Source organism: Berghia stephanieae, chromosome 2, assembly GCF_034508935.2.
Source record: "Berghia stephanieae isolate SIO BIC M18660-M18661 chromosome 2, UCSD_Bste_1.3, whole genome shotgun sequence".
Taxonomy (NCBI): Eukaryota; Metazoa; Mollusca; class Gastropoda; order Nudibranchia; family Aeolidiidae; genus Berghia; species Berghia stephanieae.
In genome coordinates, this window is record NC_088361.1 from 92486162 (window position 1) to 92509252 (window position 23091).

At 34.0% G+C, this 23091-nt stretch overlaps 1 protein-coding gene across 6 annotated transcripts; it reads left to right on the forward strand.

The window, feature by feature from the left end:
* Positions 1-302: 302 nt before the first annotated feature.
* LOC144965864 (putative UDP-sugar transporter protein SLC35A4) lies at positions 303-19583 on the forward strand. 6 transcript variants are annotated; one of them, XM_078901666.1, is made up of 12 exons: positions 313-585; positions 955-1082; positions 2442-2589; positions 6659-6733; positions 8086-8191; positions 9481-9654; positions 10538-10596; positions 11284-11346; positions 13256-13397; positions 15337-15442; positions 17397-17458; positions 18047-19583. In XM_078901666.1, the coding sequence occupies exons 4-12, from the start codon at positions 6678-6680 to the stop codon at positions 18284-18286; spliced, it is 1008 nt and encodes a 335-aa protein (XP_078757792.1). In that variant the 5' UTR covers positions 313-585; positions 955-1082; positions 2442-2589; positions 6659-6677; the 3' UTR covers positions 18287-19583. The 6 variants fall into 6 exon arrangements, with proteins under 6 accessions (XP_078757796.1, XP_078757793.1, XP_078757791.1 ...); XM_078901670.1 differs by lacking the exon at positions 2442-2589 and having other exon boundaries at positions 303-362; XM_078901665.1 differs by having other exon boundaries at positions 312-1082.
* Positions 19584-23091: the final 3508 nt, after the last annotated feature.

Below are 23091 nucleotides of genomic sequence, written 5' to 3' on the forward strand. Positions count from 1 at the left end.
AATGGGAAGCACTGATAAAGTGTCTTTCTCTGTCTCATGTATGCCTCACGATACTAAACATGCATTTGTATTAAACTTGATTTTATCCTCCTCACGAATCAAAAAAGATGGTTTTAAACCATAAAGATTTATAATTCATTCAAAACTAGTCAATGTTGAGCCTAAAGTGCCCTAAATCAAACCCCCCCCCCCCCCCCGGGGGGGGGGGGGGGGCTGCCTGTGCTTATTTTAGCGTTGTATACAAAACGATTTGTTTGCCTGGACAATGCACAGATCCTCTCTTCTGGGTGATAATGAAAGGCGAAAGTAAAAGAAAACGAATGTGATTGAACATTGTGTAGCAGAGTCCGCTGTCTGCAGTGGTTTTGTATTTTAATTTTATGCTATTTCCATGGTTGTCTGTAGCTACAGCTTTAGAATTGAGCCCAGATTATGAGTGGAAAAAAAATAAATGTCTTCTCAATTGCTCGACTAAAGCCGACAGCTGAATTAAAGGCAACTTCTGTGCCTTGTCACTGGCATGCAATTTCTTCTTTCTCTGCCAACTTTGTAACTCAACTCGGTTTGATTTTTGACAGTTAATTTGTAAGTCTAGATGTCATGGTGTTGCTCATGGGGAGTTGGTCATCTATCTTTATAAATCATTTCCATGGGTTTTTTATTACTTCAGTAGTAGTAATAGACTAGTCTAAACTCTTAATGAGCTTCTATTCTAAATATAATGTTAATGTTAGTAAAGTTAAAATAGTGAATGAGAATGGTGTGTGCAAATCTTTCATTGTTGGTGGCTCCATGTGCTTAGCATTTTTTAAAAATTGCATGCTTCATTAAAATTAAATTTTATGTCACCATTAGAGGTAGTTATAATATGATTAGATGCATGTATTCATTCTTAAGTCTTCATGGTTTTTTTTTTTTGGTTTGTTACTCATTTTGATGAATTGTCATTTTTAGAGTGCCTGTTGGTTATTCTTTATCGTAAATTGGAATGACTGTAAACTGTGGAGTTAAAGCACATCATCAAAACATGGATGTTTTGTATCATAACAACTTACAAAGGAAAGCAGACGTCACATGAGGTTGTAAGTGAAGTGTTTTCATTTGCATTTCTTGAGATATATAGAGAGAGGGAGCTAAGAAACTTGTGAAGGAGAAAGGATGGTGGATCGTTTTATAGAATATTTTGAAGACTGATATTAGCGTCAGTTTTGTCAACCACTAGGAGAGTGAGTAAAAAGTCACAAAGGGTTCCAGGATTAAAGACTTGAGAATGTCATCTGCAAACTGGTTTTAAGGTCAAAATTGGCAATAGCATTTAACAGTGGATGAATATTGATGTTATGCATTTAGGTAAAATATAGAATCTCCCCATCAAAACGCCTTTTGAAGAAAAAAAAAAACCAACTTGAATTTAAAATATTGGCCAGTAAACTCGTTCTTTAAATATTGATCGCTTGAAATGATCCTCTTCCTAAGTTTGAGAGTTTTTAGCAAAATGAGTGTCATTTTAATCGACCAATATTTGAGGGACAAGTTTTCTGGCCAAAATTTAAAATATTAAATGTGCATGTAATGTAATTTATGTTGTAAAGTGTATAGAAAAATAGTTGCATGCCGGCTATTATGACTAGCTTTAACCCTTGAATTGAGAGACTGAACTTTATCAAACCATTTCATCCATTTTCTCAGGTTATATATAACCAAAGGTAATTTTTTTTTCACCAGTAGTGCAAGGCAGTGATTTTTTAAATGTTGTAATGAACCCGAGTCTCATTGCCTTCTTGGTGAAAATTATAAGAATCTCATCTTGAAACTTTTAGAAGAAACGATTTAGATTGAGTGATGCAGTATTTATATTTATCACAAATTATTTACACCCAATTTAAGCTTGAATGGACCATCGTCTGCAAAGAATTATTTGATTTTCCACCTTAATTAAGAATGCTGCACTCAAATAATTCAATTTTTTAAATCAACTTTCAACTAAACAAATGTATACATGATCCAGGAAGCTTATCTAGAGAATTATTCAAGTGGTTCATTTGTAACCACATCTGTAAATGTTTAGATCTCTGTACTTGTTCACTCCATCTACCATTGGTAGACCATGAATTAATACAAATTCTACTGCATCTTGAATATTAATTGAAATATTTGTAAGTTTGAATTTGTAAATTGTATATAGATGTAGTACAGTGTGTAGATGTTTCTTTGGAGTATTAGATTTATTGATGACAGGAATTGTTAATGCATTAAAAAAACAAAAACATTTTTCCAAGTTTAAAGTCAATACGTAACTTGACAGTTTTCCCCTAGTTATGCATTGAATGGAAATATTATCACGTCCCATAGAACTAATAAATGAACATTTTCGTCCATAAAATATGTAAGTATTATTTAGCATTCATCATGCTTTTTGATAAACCATTTTCATCTGCTAGAGTGAGTCATGGATTCCCACAACCTGCTCTTGTTTGTCATGGATTGATCGGTTAACCTTTTAGACGTCAGTGGTATGGCTTTTTGTGCATGAGTGTTATTGCAGTGCTGCACTAATTCATCAACAAGATGATGGGAGAATTTACACAAGTAATTCTCATTTTGTTGGATGCATAATTCATATTGCGTTATTAAGAATTCTCTGTGGAGTACAAGGGGACCTCTCAAAAAGTTCAACCTCCAATAATTTAAATTCCTAGGCTTAAGAATAAAGGTGCCAGAACTAATAGGAGAATGGGACTTTTATGATTTATCTGCAAGGTTTGTCGGAGAACAGTTTTTAATCATAACCTATTTTAAAGCATTTTCTTATGTTGAACTTTCTGTGTGTCATGGTCTCAAGTGAGTAAAGAGCTACTCGACTATGCATAAAGATATATGTAGAATGAGGCCCCAGAATTTACTAGTTACTATAAATGAAAAACAATTAACGATTTGTTTACAATGAAATAAAAATAATGATGAAATTTAATTAAAAGAGATAAACAGTGATCGTGGCAGTTACAAATAGAGATATGAATATTTTACGTAACTTATGATAATATGTCAGGTTCGTAAGTTTACGTTTCCAGGCAGTTGATGGGCTTGGATGATCTATTCCTCTGATAACAGGATCGGACTCGTAAAATTCCACTTACAGGCAATTGGTAATGGGTTAATATGTAATCCTTTGACAGCGGGCTCGGGTTTGATCCTTGAAGATTATATAATCAAAGTTAAAAGCTCCGGCGTCTTAATGGTGTAGATATAATATCTACAAAGTCCTAAAAGATAAAAATCTTACAGTATATAGAAGGAATAGAGCGACTGGCCGTCCGGCATAGATTGTGGAGAGAAAGTGAGTGTCAAATGTTAGACCTATCAGCTTTTATAATAAGTGGCTACGTGACAGAATGTAGAACGAAAAGTATTCACTAATTAGAAATTAATTCGAGGGAAGGCTATAAAAGGAAAGACGATCTAATATTAGAAGGTAAAGTTTATCTAAGCCTACCGAAATATAACTGGAGTGAGATGAATTCAGTTCTTAATAAAATAAAATTTAATAAGATAATTGTGAACAACCTTTACTGTGACACTGTGGTCACCTTGTATATTATATCTATCACCTAGGATAGGCATGCATGATGAATATAAGCAGTTAAGCAGTAACTGACTGTGTAATTTTGATACTTGTTGTTTGATGTCGTTAGATTTGGTGACAATTTCATGAAAATTAATGTTGTTATACCTGCCATCAAGTTTTCAAATCCTAAAAATTGCTGAGGGTTTTACATGAAAATTATATTTTGAAATTTAAGGGGGAAAAGAAGATTGACAATAACTTTTGATTTATTTTATTATGATATATTCGGGTCGTATTTTCTCCAGAGAATATTTAGTGCCATTTATTTATAATTGACTCTTATGTTGTATCTTTGCATAAGGGTTCCGGGGGTCTCGATAGCTAATTTGGTAGAGCCCTTGCTCCACAAGCAGAGGAACCAGTATCCTGATGCATTCCTGATCCCCATGTCCACCTAGTAGTGACTGGGTAAATGGATCTTTAAATCTTTTATAGAGTATTTTGTTATAGATTAACGTTCCCAGCAAAAAGTTTACAGTTCTTACTATTGTCTATTTAACGCTAATGAAACCAGGATAAACTCATGCTTAACGCGTCTTGTCTTATGGCTCTGAAAGAAGGACTTCTACTGGATATTTGTATGGAAATCGTTTTTGTTCTTGTATTTTAGATTCTCTCTGTGTGGGCTATAATCCGGCTATGTGGTCTTCACGGCAACTAAGCCTGATAACTTAGTATACCTACAGCAGAGTTGCTTGCACGCGCCTCTTCGGGTCACGTCACGGTCAATGATTATCAGAGCAGCCAAAATTTTACCTGGATAACAACTTATTTCTGTTGTATGATGATTGCATTTTTGTCATCAAAAACCATGCAATAATTATATATATGAGACGAATTTTACATATTTATCATCGAAAATATATTTACAATAAGATTGACTAGGCACACAACAATTTTCATACTTCTAGAGGCAAGATAACATCATATTTTCACTTCTTAAAAATGGGATATATTGTAAATTGTACTAATTATAAATTGTTTGACAAAAAAATTCATAGTCCAGTTAATTCACCTAACATTCACTTGAATTTTGGTATGACTGTAGACAGATAGATAAAGTATATAGTCAACCAACCCTTTTTCAGCCTGCAAGCCAAATGAAACAATCACAGCTGTCCATGCCAGTATCACTTTTTCCAGCTAGCTGTCCTAGTCTTATAACATGAAGAAATACTTGACAGTTTTGGTGGTTTGCTCTAAGATAACCTTGTAATAGTTGTGTATATGGATGTATGGTAGTATATTATTAATATTGTGTGTTTATGTTGTCTGTGCATTGAGTGAGTTTGACGGTTGTCATAGATGTTTATCAAGAATACTTGAGTTGGTGAGAGAAAAACCAGATATGTGGTCTTGATAAATTCAGTACTGGACAGAAGAATGACAGATAAAATCTAGGGATTTTGTGTAAGTGTCCAAATCTACAATTGATATAAATTGTTCTGTTTATTAACAATGGCATAGCAACATCAGATTTCTGTGTGAGGAGGAAATGGTTATGGAAGGATTTCTTTTACTTAGATTGCAAAACTTTGGCTCTGGATCTGTTTGTAATAAAGACGTTACCAGGATGCAAGCAAGTTTCCTACTCTCTGACCTTAAACATGATGACCGTTTTTCTATCTTTGCAATAGTGGAATGCAACTCCCCCCCCCCCCCTGCTCCCCATGAAAGCCTATTCCAAAACTATGCCTATCAATCCATGGAATGCAAATGTGACTAGTATGTGGTGTTTGGGGGTGAATGTGTACGGGATATGTGTCTGTAACTGTGCATGTATGCCACCACCGCCCCCTCCGCCTCTTTAATATCATCAGAAGTCATGGGTTTTCCGTGTGCCAGAGCACAATCTGCACAGCTTATTAAGTTTATCATTATGGTCTATTTCTGAATGTTCCATCATCCTAAAATATGTGGTCCTTTAAAAAAAAAGCAAATTAAATAAGTAAATAAATAAAGATAAACAACAAAATAAGCACAACACAATGACAAAGTAAATAAACAAAAAAAAAAAAACAAAAAACAAAACAAAACAGAATGTGAATAAATAATTATAATCCTAAAATATATTGCTAAGAGAGACGTATTAATTATATTATGAAAGAAGAAAAACTTTTTTTTAGGGAAATGTGATTATTAGTCATTTCAAATTTATGTGTAAATTAGAGAGGAAACTTTCATCTTTCTAAAGAGAATGATTAAATTGCATTTCAAAGTGCACAATTTAATTAAAACGCAATGACGTAAGTCACATAAAAAATTCACTCAAGAAATACTCTTCTGAATCTGACAGATCACAGCATCCTAGTCATTTAACTGAGAGAAATGAAAAAGATATCAAGAAATAGCTTAAACATTATTCCGTATACCGATGTGAAATTAAATATTGTTCATTCGTTCAAATTTGAATTATAACTGATTTTGAAACCTGGTATAAGAGGAACACAGACTAGAACAGGGAGAGTAACCTCCCTTGACCATCTGTATGGACCATGTGCACGGTAAGGTTAATTGACCGTGAACAGATGGAATGCTGGATGGTGGATGCACGGTGCTGGCGTGGTCATATCAAAGGAAATCTAAGTGTTATGGAGTAAAGAGGAGGACTAGTTGCCGTGTCTTGTGGTATGGCAATTGCCTTCGGATCTGAAGGTCCATGGTATGAGTCCTGCTCTGAGCAGTGCATAGTTGAAGCACCGGAATTGAGTCCTTGGAAAAGGCTCATTCTCTTATTTGACTTAGGTGTAAAATGAGTACCTGGCCATTAACAGTTGTTTCACTGTCTGAAAAAATCACAATATCGCCAAACAGGTGATATGTCTTGTCCTACATGTTAAGTGTTGATGTTGGCTAGGGATGCCTTGAAAAGCGCTTTGAGCATGTTTAGTGTATATTGCACAATATAAATGCTCATGTTTGTCTTTGTTTTGTTTTTTGTTTTTGTTTTCTTAAAGCAATTTGCTACAACTTTCAAATTCATTGTTTTCTTTTTATTTATTACAGCGATACTTTGCTTTTTCTGTCAAACAGATGACTGACATCAATCACAATGTCTGTGGTAAGAACATGGAAATCCATCCTTTGGACAATTGTTCTTGTTGGACAGTAAGTGAATTCAGCATTTATATTTGATATGCTATGGAGAATGTAAGTCTTAAGAGAATGTAGCATATGATGTGCCAGGTATAGTTTTTTTTTGTTCTTTGTAGTTAAACCGCTAAGGTGGGTCTTCTAGTCCTATGGTTTGCAAGTGTACAGGAAATTAAGATTACACACACTCTCTCTCTCTCTCTCTCTCTCTCTCTCTCTCTCTCTCTCTCTCTCTCTCTCTCTCTCTCTATCTATCTATCTATCTATCTCTCTCTCTCTCTCTCTCTCTCTCTCTCTCTCTCTCTCTCTCTCTCTCTCTCTCTCTCTATATATATATATATATATATATATATACACTCATTGTCTTTAACCCCCCCCCCCCCACCCCCTTTAAAAAAAAAATCCTTTTCTCTTTAGGGCTATAATGTAAGATTCATCTGGTAATAAAGACAGTTGTCACAAAGGAAATAAAGAATAACATTGAATACTAATAAGTTTGATAATGTAATGATTTTAGATCAACTCTTCATTTACGACAAAGTCAGTGGAATGAAATATTTAAAAACCATCTTAAGACGAGGGTCTTTTATGAACTCATGTGTTGACATGCCTTTTGTAGAGCATTTTCTTATGATTCAAGACACTGGTCAATAGATGTATTGTTGTTGTTGTTTTTATTATTATTATTATTATTATTATTATAATAATAATAATAATTATTATTATTATTATTATTATTATTATTATAATCATCATCATCATCATCATCATCATCATCATCATCATCATCATTATTATTGTTATTATTATTATTATTATTATTATATTATTATTATTATTATTATTATTATTATTATTATTATTATTATTATTATTATTATTATTATTAATATTAATATAGCTATGATTATTGTAATATCAGTATCATCAATTTTATTTATTTTTCACAAATGAGTATATTTCCTGTCAACGAATCTTAATTCAATTGTATTAGTACAAAGTGTTACCGATCTAGAGCTTCTGTCTTGTTGCTTTATAGGTTGAATAAATCTTATTGAATAGGTCTAATGATTGATATGAAGGTTTATAATGATGAAATTGCATAACCAAAATGCCTTTGACATTCTGTGTTATTTGCTTCAGTTAAGATTTAAAATCATGTCTGTTATTTTATTTACACAAAAATTATTCATCAATTTTTTTCTCAACTTTAATACCAGCCAAACCTCTTGTGCTAAATATTATTTTCTTTGAATTTTTCATTATTCCCAATTGTGATAACTGGATTATTTATATGTGACCTTATGATGCTGTTTAATTTTATATGCTGATATTTTGTTTTTAATGTTTATAAATCTTTATTTCAGAACATTGATGTATGGCACTTACAGTGTGCTGGTGAATTTAAGTAAAGTAGATGGAAACATTATTTTTGACTCCTCCTCTATGGTTTTGATGACTGAACTTTTTAAGGTACATTTCTTGATTACTGCAATGCTATGCTCTTCGATGCTCCAAGTTGTACAACTGATAGAATGCAGAAAATTCTAAATAGGGCAGTTAGATTAATCACCCTCTCTAAGCCTATTGAGCACATTGGGCCCATCCTTAGGTCTCTCCATTGGCTTTCTGTTAAAGAGGGAGTGGCATTCAAAATTGCAACAATGGTGTTCAAATGCCTAAATGATAAAGTGCCATCTTATCTTTATCAAGGTCTTCTTGAAAAATATACACCTGCTAAACCACTGCGATCCCAAAATGAATGACTGATTATTGTTCACATATGTAAACTATCTCTACTGGAAAAATCCCTCTCTGCCGGGGAGCCTCAATAGTATGGAACACATTGAATTTGAAATCAAAGACGCCCCTGAGCTAAGTAATTTAAGAAAACTTTAGAAAACTTTCCTATTCAGGCAGGCTTTTGAATAGCAATAGTATTTGTGTTTTGTGTTACCTATAGTATTTAAGTGTGTAGGGCCTCGGAAAACTTTGTGGATTTTGTGCGCAGTATGAATTATTACATTACACACATTACATTACATTCATGTACTCAGATGAAATAATGCAAAATCAAAGCAAAGATATGAAATATTTCAACTTGAAACATTCCTCTCTTTAGTAGACAATAATGATGCAGCACAACAGTAGCTCCCTCTATGTAGGAGGACTGAATTTTAGTAACGTACTGGCTTAGCTAGGCTATCGCAAAGTACTTTCCACCAGATTTTACAGATTCAGCTCCTCAATGTCTCCTGAATAGACAGGGGGTCAGAAAAAAACTCTATTGCTTTCAGGATTAGATCTTGGTCTCTTTGCATGTGAAGCGAATGCTCTACCAACTGAGTTTACTTTAAACTCCTTTATTTTCTTTTATCTTAACTTTGTTTCTTTTGATATTCCGCCTCTTCCATACCATTCAAAATTGGTCTGTCAGGGGTCTGATGTCTTATGACATGGCCCAAGCATGGAAGTATTAGGTTATTATTACACGATAATTTAAATCATTTTCAGGAAGATATCCAGTCATTTGCATGTATTTTTGTGTGTGTGTGTGTGTGTAAGTGTTTTTTTTTTTTTGTTTGTCTGTTTGTTTTTTTGTTTTTGTTTTTTGTTTTTTGTTGTTGTTTTTTTGTTGTTTTTTGTTGTTTTTTGTTTGGGGGGGGGGGGGGGGGGGGGGGGGGGGGTTCTGCTATGTGATCTAACCGAGAACACCTAGAACCAAGTATGTTTTAATTCATTTTAACAAATTTTGTTTTCAGCTGATCATTTGCATGGTGTCATTAACAGCGTCCCAATTCAAACAGGACAAAGGTTGGTTTCCCTCCATCAGTCTGTCTACTGCCATGTTGTATGCTATTCCTGCCTTTTGTTACGCCTTGAATAACAATCTGTCAATCTTTATGCAATCACAGATGGACCCTGCTACTTACATGGTAAGTTATATATTACTCTCCATTTTACTTGTAATTTTATTTCGAATCAGGTCAATGAATATTATATATCAATTTTGAAGATATTAATCTCATGCTTTTTCTCATAATTTTCAAATGCTGTGCTTAGACACTCCATCGATTTGATGAATTTGGTTTCAATTTAACATTGGTCATAGTCATAGGGAGTCCTGCTTCACACACAAAGGGACTGGTCCTGGGTGCCAATGTGGTTGGCTGGGTGGGGTTCCTACCTCCCATAGTGGGCAGGGAGGTACTTGCTGTGTCTTCTATCTCCTCTTATCTGTTTTCTAATTGCCTTCTGTCTTTTTCTTGGAGTGAGATTGCTTGGTTTTGTCCTGACCTTGGTCGGAGTCCTTGGCTGAGAGGGAAACAGTCGAATGTATAATTATTGCTTTGGGAGATGATATTTTTTTCCTTGTAAATCATCTCTCTGTTATGTACTGTATTATGTTTTATTTACATGTTATGTTTGATTTGTTAACATTTGAGTGTATTCCTCTTAGTGGGGACCTGTGCTTGTGTCTGGATGAGACTTTTAGGTGATCTCAAACTAAGTACTTTGATGGTGTGCTCTTGGAATCTACATCTGTTTCCTCTTTGAACAAATTCCCCTTTGTCTTACCTTTTCTTGGGTGCTTTAATTGAATTCTATAACTTTTTACTATCCCATTTCTACTGGCGCTGATATGACCTTAATGTGTTGCAAGCGCCGTAAAACCCTCAAAAACAAAACTCAAACAATGTGATTGGGGTTGGGGGTTGTTTTTTTGTTTTTTTGAAAGCATAGATCATATGTATATTATATGATTTAAATTCAGATCTTTTCCATCAGATTGATTCATGTTGTTGTATTCTTCCCTAGGTTCTCGGGAATTTCAAAATATTAACCACTGGACTTTTGTACCAAGTTATCATGAAAAGGTTAGTATCTCATCCAATGATGTTGATGGTAAGCTGAAAGGTTTCCCTAACTTTGTTATTGGGCAGCAGTCCGTTATGTCTTACATGTTAAATGTTGCTGTTGGCAAGGGATCCCTTGTATAAGACTTTTATTGGATTTTGCGCTATATAAATGCTCAAGTTTTTTTTAAAAAGAAATTTTATAACAGGATATGGTATAGCAATATTCATATTCGTGGCTTGAATAAAATTGTTGTTTGGTTTTATTGAATGTAACAGAGAGAGACCCAAAAAAAATTTTAATGTCATGGTCAGAGTCAGACCCTTGAGGATTTTGATTGAATGACTTAATTACTTACTTATCCGAACCAGCGACCACCTGAGCTCTAGCCCTTCTGTTGACTGAAGGACAAAATTAAAAGATTTGCACTTCATGTCTTTAATGTCTCTGCTACTATTTCCGTATGGTTTTCTTAGTTTTCTATACATAAAAATCAGCTTGTATAGGTCTGAGAACCCAAATTGTTATTGGCTCATTGTTGTAATGAAAATACTCTCAAACCAACACAAAATATTGACTATTACAATAATGTGAAACCAAGCCTATAATTGCGTCCAGTTATGAGACCTGCAAATATATGCACTCAGATAAAATCTCATTTATTTTTGATCCATTATATTTTTTTTTCTTTTCATTTTCATCTCTAGAAAACTAGGATACATACAGTGGTTTTCTTTGGCTTTATTAACACTTGGAGGTGGTATGAGCAGGTATTGTGTTGAAAACTTACAAAAAAATATAACACTCTGATATACAACTTAAGAATGAGTACCTAGTTGAAGCCTGAAAATGAATCTGTACCATTTTTACATAAATTATTCCATTTAAGCTACGTTCCAATACACTGATTACTCAGATGGCATTTATAAATTGGACAACTTATTAAGATTATCCACATAACCACAAAGTCATTAAATTGAAGAATTTGATCCGATGCATGGTGTGTGACAGTGACAGTGGGATGAATGATAGCAGTAGGATAATAATGCTCCTTGAAAATCACGATAACTTTTTCAGATATGCCTTGCATTTTGTTTTAACCATTTTTACTGTATTAATATTACGGTTACTATTATTATTATTATTATTATTATTATTATTATTATTATTATTATTATTATTATTATTGTCATCATCATTATTATCATCACCATTATTATTATTATTGTTATTATTATTATTATTATTATTATTATTATTATTATTATTATTATTATTATTATTATTATTATTAGTATTACAGTAGAATTACTTTAAACCGAAATTTTGGGGACCTTCTAAACCATTTCGGTTTAAAGACATTTTGGTTTAAAGCAAGTTCCCGTTTTGCAATGTTTTTCAATGGTAGTAACTTTTAAAGGAATTTGCTCATTTAATGGTATCATGGGTTTCCCGTTAAATGGAGTTGTTGAATAAATGCCGTCTTCGTAACCATTAATTTTTAAATTTTTTTTGTGTGTTTTAAAAATATTTTTGGGGGTTTTCGTTTTCAATTCAAAATTGTTGAAAGAGTTGAGTTCGGGATGCCATGTTTTTTACATATCTCTGTCTTGATCAACTTTTTTTTCATCGACTTTGCATAGTACCTATTTTAATTTTAAACTCCAACGTGTAAGCACAGTGCTTTCTTTTAGACATCTTTTAGTAAAATGCAAAGCTAAAATAAGATCGAAAGTTCTTGTGCGATAATTGATAATGAATGACGCGCAGCTACTCAGAGGTGAAGTGAAATGGAAATGAAAAGGTGTGTCAATGCTAAGCTGTCTACTAGGCATCTCTCTTTTGTTGAAAAGCCATTAGGTTCAAAGGCCTAATTTCATAGAACCCCCCCCCCCCCCTCACACACACACACACACACACACACACACACACACACACACTTAAACAAAGTGGAAATGAAATGGCATGTCAATAGTAAGTTGTCTACCCCCCCCCCCTCCCCCCTTCCTTATTCTCGTGTTTAAAATCCAGTCAGTTCCAAAGCATCAACACACGAGCGAGAACATCTCGCTTGCGTGATTCTAGACCCCAACTCCTCCTCTTTCCTCATTTTTCACCTGCCAGTCACCCGCTGTCTTCCTTTTCCAGTCTGTGCGATTGTGGTGTTGGCCGAGCCCAAGTGCAGTGTTTGCCTACCCCCTTTCCACCCATCACCCTCATCTTATACTTACGCTCTTTGTTTAATATCGCCGGGCATTATTACGTGTGGCCACCTTCCCCAATTTTTGAAGAAAAATTGAGAGAGAATAAAGGAAGGTGGTCTCAAATTGTTTCGGTTTAAAGAAAGTCCTTCTTAGAAGTATTTCGGTTCATCGTAAGAATTAGTACAAAGATAATGAAGAAACTCGTACAATTTATTAAATTCTTTGCGGTTTAAGGTATTTTTCGGTTTAGCTTCTTTCGGTTTAAAGTAATTTTACTGTATTATTATTATCATAATTATCATCATTATTAGGATTATTATTATTATTATTATTATTATTATTATTATTATTATTATTATTATGATGATTATTATTATTATTATTATTATTATTATTATTATTATTATTAATTGAGGAATAATCACTCACAGAGGAAGTGTAATGAAGGAGAACTTCTTTGACTTTTCTTTTTCAGCGTGACAGCGCTCAGTACTGAGATCCAATCAATCTCTGAGATCCATTGCACTTGGCTTGGTCTTATAACTATGTCCCTTTACTGCATAGTTTCTGGTTTTGCTGGGGTGTTTACAGAGTACCAGTTCAAAACAAGGACTGCGGTAAGACATATCTACACAGTATAAATGATCGGACATCCAAATAATTCAATGGTATTTGTGGCTCTTTAGTCTTGTGGTGCGGCTTTGTGGTCTGTGGTATGACACTCACCTTCAGACCCAAATTTCCAGGGTTCGAGTCTCACTCTGTACAACACATAGTTGAGTCCTTGGATAAGACTTTAATCACATTCTATCATGGAACTCAAGGTGTAAAATGAGAACCTGGCCATTAACAGAGTTGTCTTTTTAGGAAAAAAAAAATCTATTATCGCCTAACAGGCATCATGTCTTGTCTTACATGTTAAGTGTTTCTGTTGGCTAGGGACCCCTTGTAGAGCATATTACTGTGAGCATATTAAGTGGATATTGCGGAAAATAAATGATCAAGTTTTTTTGGTATGGCAGACGACCTGTTTTCTGTAGGTTCTAGGTTGAGTCCCGCTGTGGGTGGTTCAAAGTTGAGTCCTTGGAGAAGGCTAAAATTTTACTGAAATTCTCTCTCCGTATACTCAAGTGTAATATGAGTACCCGACTGGTAACAGCATTGTCTTAAAAAATAATATCTTTTACTTCCTTTTGAGTGATAATGCAAATTTGGGATCCATTGTAGAGCGATTGGAGCACATTTAGTGAATATTGTATTTATACAAAAGCTCATCATATTCTTGATATATTCCATTACATCACTTGACCATGGGTGACATCAGGTGCTAATGAAGAAGATGAATTCTTACTGTCTCATCTGTCCTTCCTATCTGCCCTCCCGTCTCATCTTGTTTTCACAGCAAGTCATATGCTGAGAGGAAGACAGTTGGATGGATGTTTACTTTTTTTCTTCTTTTTTGTTTTTTTCGGGTTTTTTTTTTTTTTAGATTTGAAAACAAAAAAAATCTTTCAAAGTGTAACTGATTATGTATGTTGTTACAATCTGATTGTATCCTTCACGGCAGTGGTTCTATGCTTACCCCTGGGTAGGACTTTGAAGTGATTTCAGACATGACACAGGAATTAATTTCTCTTGGCTCAACTTATCTGCATACTCTGAAAAAGCATGTATTGAAAATTTTGGGTAGAAAACTCGTAGTTCATATATCGATCCATTAAAATGACCATTGTCTTGGCAAAAAATCAACCAAGGACTCCACTAATAATGAGGATGATAAAGATAAAGAGGAGAGATTAAAACTGTTAGCCCTCCCAACTTTAAAATAGAGACTTAATCTTCTATGCGCCTTGCGGACCATTGGGCCTCCATGAGCATCCGCCATCTGTTTCTGTCCTTGGCTATCTTCTTGGTGGCCTCCTAGGTGAGGTTTGCTGCTTTTAATTACATCGTATCTCTCCGATGGAGATTCCTACTTCCTCTGAAGGCAAAATCTTTGGACATTGTGAAGGTTTCTGTAACAATTTTTTTTCCAAACTTGGAGTACCAGGTTTTATATATTAGAGTTGTCTCCTTTAGACTACCAATTTTTTATCCCGCATTCTACTACAACTATTCAGCAATTTTATTTTTTTTTAATTTTTAATTGTAAGGACAGTTAATTCATAGTAAAATTCATAACTAATGCTAATATACTCCAAAAGTATAAACCACTTTTGAAATGCAATCAAAGGGAAGTCCATAGCTTGAAATAAGTATTTGATGAATAAGTTTTTAATTGTTATATTTTTGATTTTTGACATGATGTAGATGATGATCATAGTTATGGTCATGTCAGGGGGTTTTTTTCAGGGCCTTTGACCTAAGCAACCCTTACCATGATACGTTGATATGTTATGTTAATTATAATAATGATGATGATAAAGATAACAATTTTTTCTTTTGTTCTTTTGTTTTTCTTTAGCCCTAATTAAATCAGGTGCTTTATTTTCTGAATGTTTTGGAAGCTTACATGTGATGCTTCGTGAGAAAATAACTTTTTGCATTTAATTTCAGCTCTCTCTTCTTCATCAAAATATTCTTCTGTATTCTTTTGGAATTGTATTCAATTTTGTTCTATGGGTGTGGCAAAATATACAGCACAGAAAAGAATCCAAAACAAGTGAGTTGTTTTTTTTGTTTTAAAAATATTTTTTTGTTCTTTTTTATAAATAATATCCTATTGAAATGCTTTTAGTTGTAAATGACAATAATCAAAGGGAATGGAAGCTTCAATTTTATGAATGAAAACAGATGATGTGGATGTTTCGGGTTTCACCTTTGTCAATAAAACATGATAAATGAGGCACTGAAGACGATTGAGAGATTTGACTTTTGTGATCTATTTCTTCAAGCTTCAAGCAGCAGTATTGGCATGTTAGTTGTAAAGATTGTTAGAATTTTTTACAAAGTAACTTTTAGGATGCTGCTATCATGCTGCTACTTTTAAGGTAACAACATTGGCGAGCAAATTTTATTGACATTTTGATATTATTCCAATAACGATCACCTGAGCATGGAGTTTTCTGTCTTCAATGTTGGAATGAGTTGTGCTTCTTTGTTCAGACTTTTACATTTCACGTGTCTAGTTGTCAGATTCATTCCTCAAAATGACATGGAGTGCTAATACATAGAAAAATACCCAAAGGAGGAGAAATTACTGAAGATCTTATTAATGTCCCTCCTCGAACTTCAAAATATTAAATAGAAAACATTGGTCCACCTGCAACGGAGTTAGATTGAGACATGGAAGAGCAGCCTCAAAGTTACATTGTTGGGATACATATCTTCACCTAACTGCCCTTTTTACAACGACATCAAGCAAAAAACGTAGTATTATATCGCATAAGGCCCTAATACAGCACCGCCTGGAGGATATGAAATGATCCACAAGGCTGATTTATTGAATGATTGCAATGTAGAGACATGATGCGACCAAACGATACTACTTGCTCCATTCCTATCAAGATGAATCTATCTTATTATGAGTCTAGTATCAGTCAGATGAAGTGAAGACTCTCAATATTAAATTGTCAAATTTGCATGGAACAATATGAAAAAAATATAAGGCAGAAATGATTGTCTAATTCACCCCATAAAGCATACTAAATTTGAGATGCTGGGTGGAGACTTTTGATCACCCAGGTGAGCAAGGAGGTTGCTGTTGCTGTTTCTTCTATCCGCCTTTATTTCCTTTTCTTTCTAAGTTACTTTCTATCTTTGTCTTAGAATGATTTTACTTGGTTTTGTCTTGGCCCTGGCTGGACTCTTGACTGAGAGGGAAGCAGTCAAATGTATAACATTAGTTTTTTAGAGATGATATTATTTTCCTTGTAAATCATCTCTTTGTTGTGTATTGCTATAGTTTTATTTTGAACATATCTTGTAAACATTTGAGTGTGTTCCTCTTAGTTGGATCCTTTGCCTGTCTTTATGAGACTTTCAGGTGATCTCAAACTAAGCACATTGAAAATTTCTATTGAACTCTATTTCTGATCCATATTTGAACAAGTACCATTTGTCTTACTTTTTCTTGGGTGCCTTTACTTGTAAATCTAGAAAAAAAATGTTGGCTGTCCCATTTTCTGCCTTTTTTACTGCCACCAAAATGATCTAAACGTGTGTCCCAAGCACTGTAAAATACTTTAGAATAAACTTAAACAACAACAAATTTGAGATGTCTGTAAATATGTCCAAAAATTGTTGTCTCTAAAAATAAATCCTTTAAACTATTTTTAAGCTTTTTGATATGTTGAAAAGTGTTGTCCCTTCAGAGCCATGAGGCCCATTGAGCTGGAGTTTATTTCAGTTTTTACAATGTAAAACGTACAATAGCAATCACGCTATCTTTGCATGGGATTCTATTCTATCACAAAGTGCTTTCTGCAGATCTTACAGAGCCAGCTTCCCAATCACTGATGGGTGGACAGGGGTCAGAAAAAAAATCTCGACTGCACCTGGGATCAATTTTGGTTCCTTCGCATGTGAGGCGATTGCTCTGCCAACTGAGCTATCAGGAACCCGATGTACTTTCAATCAAAATGACTAAAATAGCTTTATTTTTTATATTTTTCCAGCACAGCCATTTCACATGTTTGATGGATATACTTCAGTAGTGTGGCTGATAGTTTTCACCCAGGTATTGCACTTTTAAACGTTTGTCATTGAAAATAGCCAGAAATCAACACGACCCAGTAACCTGCCCCTTGAGTGACAATATTAGCTGCACTGGGTTATGAGGTTGGGGGGGGGGGGGGGGGATATGAACCCTGAATTATTTAAGTGGTGAGGGTAAAATGAAGTTTTTGGGATGTTCATTTCTAAATAAGTAAAAGTTTTTAAATCTTACATTATTTTATTAAACATGTTGTTTGTTGATGTTAGGCATTAAATGGTTTAAGCACCTTGAGAAGAATTCATCTCCATATAGTTTCGTTTCCTGTTTGTTTGTTGTTTTTGTTTTTTTTAAATTCTTATTACAGTTAAATTTGAAGAAAGTCAACTCTCTTAAAGTCAACTTCTGCTTTAATTCAACACCTCTTGTCGGTCTGTTTCTGTTCCTTATCTAATTATGTTCCATTAATACTGGATTACACTGTATTATATAATATTCACAGTAAATGTAATAAAAATATGTTCAGTTTAAAAAATATTTATTAGATTTATTATTAGTTCTATTACGTTTCTTCGAAATATTATATGGCACACTTCTTTTTTCCATCCCCAGTCTCTGGTTGGCCTAGTGATGTCTACCATTGTGAAGTATAAAAGCAACATGACTCGAGTTTTCATCATTTCATCAGCACCAGTAATCACAACCTTTTTCTCGTGTCTGTTTTTCCAATTACGCCTCCAACCATTGTTTGTATTAGCGGGTAGTTTTGTCGTCATAGCAACTGTTATGTACAACATGGATTGCTCATTATCTACTAGGAAATTGAAAAGAACTTATGAAACAACTGTGTAAGAATTTATGAAAATGTGTTTTTTCTTTACACCAAGTGATACTGGAGTAAGTTTATTATAAATATAAAACATTCCTTTTTATGCTTCTATTATTTTGTACTTAAGTTTGACTCTTTGCGATCCGACACATACTACCCCAATTGCCTCCCCTATCCTGAGATCACTGGGAGGAATTGCATTCAAATGGACCATACCATAATCAAATCCCTATAAATTCTAAACCATTTATGCTGTTTAATATTATTTTTTTACAGGAGACTCATTTGATGTTGAGCTTTGTTTAAATGGAATTTAATTATGAGGCAAGACAAAAAAGGGACATAGCATCACTACCGTACTTTGAATAAATACTCACTTAAAAATTTGACCAAAAAACTCTTCCTTCAATTATCAATTAATTAAAATGCCCTCATCTTGCCATAACTCTCAAACCTGGGACTTCCATGAAATCTTGTTTAACCGACAAGGGTGTACCCGAAACATCCATTGTTTGTATTGTTTCTATCCGAAGCCTTTTTTTTCCACCTTCTTGTTAGTATGTAAGAAGTTTTAATTATTAGACACCCATCTGATCACTAACAACAAATCTTTTGACTGGAAAGCAATGATGGAATAAAAGCACTTTTTTTTTTGGTGCTTGTTCTATCAAAGCATTTCACATCAAGGACTATGACAATCATGCAGTGAAATGAGAAACACACATATTCTGATGCATATTTTCCAACACAAGCATTCGGAGTGAAAAAAATTAAAAAATTCAGACCTGATGTATGTGTCTAATGATATTTTGAGACCATTTAAACTTGTGTTGTCCACCATTTTTTTTTTTTGGCAGCACGTTCCAGTCCCTGATAATCCTGTGAAGGTGTGTCGGGAATTGTTGTTGATTTCCAAAATGATCACATAAAGTTGGTTTTCTTTTGCAATCAAAAATTCAAAGTAACTCTAGTCTTAATATCACCAATTTGTCTAATTTATCAAGGATAGAAATATTTCGTTGAAGTTATTGATCACAGTCACAATAAAGATGTAAAGTCAGAAAGAGATATTTTCATTTCATTATCCATCATCCTCTCCATTATTTTTATTTGAAACATCATCATCATTATCATCATCATCATCACCATCATAAACAGCCAATAAATATGAATTGTAAATCTTTTTTTTAAATTTAAGACCAAAACCTAACAATTTCATACTGTGTTACTGCGTTATTTATATATTTATTTATGTTTTATGGATTATCCCTGCATGGTTTTCAATGATAGATTAATAAAGTACTATATCATTCTTTCAAATGATGCTCTGACTTCTATTCTTGTAACATGATAGAAAGATGGATGATTGGGCCATTCATTGTTTTAGTAGTAGTAGTAGTAGTAGTAGTAGTAGTAGTAGTAGTAGTAGTAGTAGTAGTAGTAGTAGTAGTAGTAGTAGTAGTAGTAGTAGTAGTAGTAGTAGTGGTAGTTGTCTTTCAGAGCCATTAGGCTCTTGGAGCGGGAGTTTATCCCAGTTTCTATAGCATGAAAAAGATAATAGCAATTTGCTAGCCTTTTGATAGGGCACTAGTCAATTGCAATGTACTTTCTGCCGGATCTAACAGACCCAGCTACCCATACTGCTGGATGGACAGAGGGACTGGGTGGGAGGGGTCAGAAAAATCTCAACTTCACCCGGGATCAATTTTGGTTCCTTTGCATGTGAAGCGAGTGCTCTATCAACTGAGCAATCAAGGCTTCCAAAAATGAAAGTATAATGAGATTTGTTTAATTGGCCATAAATCAAGTGTCAGTACCCACTATGGCAAATAAAGTCAAATCTTATTGAATTTTATCCCCTTATTATATATATATATATATATATATATATATATATATATATATATATATATATATATATTATATATATATATATATATATATATATATATATATATATATATATATATTTCTTCCTTCCATTGTCCTGGAATTTTGTTGGTTGGAATTTCCCTGAGTACATAGGATCGTATCCATCTCTCGATCGGCGGTTTCTTTATTTGTCCAAATCTTTGCTATCTTGACTATCTCTGGGTGGGACATTTTATCATCCCATAGTGGGCAGGGAGATCACTGTTGCTGTATCTTCTACTCCCATATATCTGTTTTCCAACTTGGTTTCTTTCCTTGTCTTGGACTGAGATTACTTGAATTGTCTTGGCCCTGGCTGCGAAGGAAACAGTCAGCTGTATATAGGTAGACAAAACCCAAAATTTGATCACTCTCATATGATATTTCTAAGCTGCTTAATTGATAGAGCTAGTTGTCCTGATTGGAACGATACCAAAATCATCTAAATATGAAACGAAAGAGAAAAGAAAACACTTTCGTTTGCTCAAAGTTTCATTGTCATAACTTTGAGGATTTTTATTTAATGGAGCAGTGAAGTTGGCCAAAATTACCAAAATATCGGTCTCACTTGCTTACTCGGAGACGGGTTTAGACTACCTACTGTATAGTTATAGTTTTGGGAGATGATATTTTTTTTTCTTTGAAATCATCTCTCTGTTGTGTCCTGTTATATTTTTGTTTTGTTTTGAATATTATGATTTGTAAACACTTGAGTGTATACTTATGCTTATGTCTGAGTGAGACTTTTCTATGATTTCAAAACAAGTATACTGATAGTGTGCTCTTGGAATCTACCCTTTTTAAACCATTCCCCGTTGGCCTACGTTTTCTCGTGTTATTAAAATTGTAAATCTAGAATTCTTTGAATATCCCGTTTTCTTCCTTTTTACTGGGCTGAAATGACCAAAATGTGTCGCAACTCCGGAAACCCCTTTTGAAAAGCAATAAAAAACAATATTTCATGTACGTCCCTTAATTCTCTCAATTATTTGTCCTTTCCGTATGGCTTTGTTTCCCTGTCCTGGAGTTAGAATATTTGGTTTCACTTGGAGTCTTTTGTTGTGACGGAAACGGATCGATTTATCTTCTTGTGAGATGGTTTTTTTTCTTTGTGTCCTCATCTTTTTTACCTTATGTGATGGCAAGCGCTGCAGAGCTTTTTGAAGTGGATGCTTAGGCGCTATATTATTTTTATTATTATTAAGTGGTTAAGGCATTGCACTGTGATCCGGATGACCCGGGTTCGAGCCGCGCTTCAGGCACTTTCGTTTTTTTCCTTGAGCAAGATTATTAACCCCCAATTTGCTCACTTGGACGACATGGGTGATTCCTGTTGACATCAGACATCTTGTTTGATGAGCTATCTATATTCCTTCGTGGAATGCCCAGGCGACGATATCTTATGATATCGTGGCACAAAAGGCATATTTTTATTATTATTATTATTATTATTATTATTATTATTATTATTATTATTATTATTATTATTATTAGTATTATTATTATTATTATTATTATTATTATTATTATTATTATTATTATTATTATTATTACTATTATTATTAATAATAATAATAATACTATACATTGGGTGTTTTTCCCCCTACTTTTGGAGAACCCACAATATTGTGTAGTAACATCCTCCTCTTTCCAAAAGCTCTGATATGACGATCTTGTCACAATCATAGTCTTATATATTTATGACTTCCCCTTTAAGCTATTTATTAAGAAGTTCGATTTACAATCCAGTTAGCTTGAAGTAACATAATTGGGAGCAATAGTTCTTCAGAGTCATTCAGCCCATGGAGCCGAAGTTTATCCCTGTTTCTTGCAAAGTTCTTTCTACCAGATCTAACAGACCCAGCTACCCAATCACTGCTGGGTGGACAGGAGGGTCATAAAAATATTCTCAACCACCCAGGATCGATCCTGGTTGGTCCCATTGCGTGTGAAGCGAGTGCTCTATTAACTGACTATCAGGATCCCCATTGGGAACAGTTCCTGATTAAATTGGACAATTCATGACTTTAACTTTAATGATGGAGTCGATGAGTATCGCAAGACATCGTATAATATGATTTATGAATATAGTATGAATGAGACAAGAACAGGTGATGTTGAAGGGTTAATTTTCACACCCTTGGATTTTAGTACTAAATCGAAATGTGTTCGTGTTATCGACGATTTGTTCTGTATGGATGAAATGGAAATTTTATTCCATATATTTGTAGCCTTCTGATAGACTAACAAATAAAGCATTGTGAGTCGCATTGCACATAACTAAACTGTGGAACTGCGCTATCTCGTAGAGAAACATTTATCGATTTATTATTAGAGGTACCTGTTGCTTAAGGTAGGGATTTATATCTTCGCGCTATTCGGGCTAGAGGTTATGGATGCTAGCGCTAGTGGCTTGCCTGCCTTACTATATCTTTTATTCCGCAATATGTAGCGTTGTTTCTTTGCTCTGGAATGAGACAACTTGGTTTTGGCCTGGTTCTGGGTGGGATCCTTCGTCTTAATCGAGTTAGATGGACCGCCCCCCCCCCCCACCTCCCATAGTGGACAGGGTGGCACGTACTGTGTCTTCTATCCCTCTGTGTCTGTTTTCCAACATGATTTTTGTTTTTGTCTTGGGATGAGATGACTTGATTTTGTCCTGGCCCTGGCTTGGAGGAAAATAGTCAAATATATAATTTGAGTTTTGGGAGATGAGATATGTTTTTTTTTTTGTTTCGTCCTGTAGGTCTAAATCATCATATATATATATATATATATATATATATATATATATATATATATATATATATATATATATAAATATAAATATATATATATATATATATATATGATGATTTAGACCATATATATATACTGTGTCTTCTATCCCTCTGTATCTGTTTTCCAACATGATTTT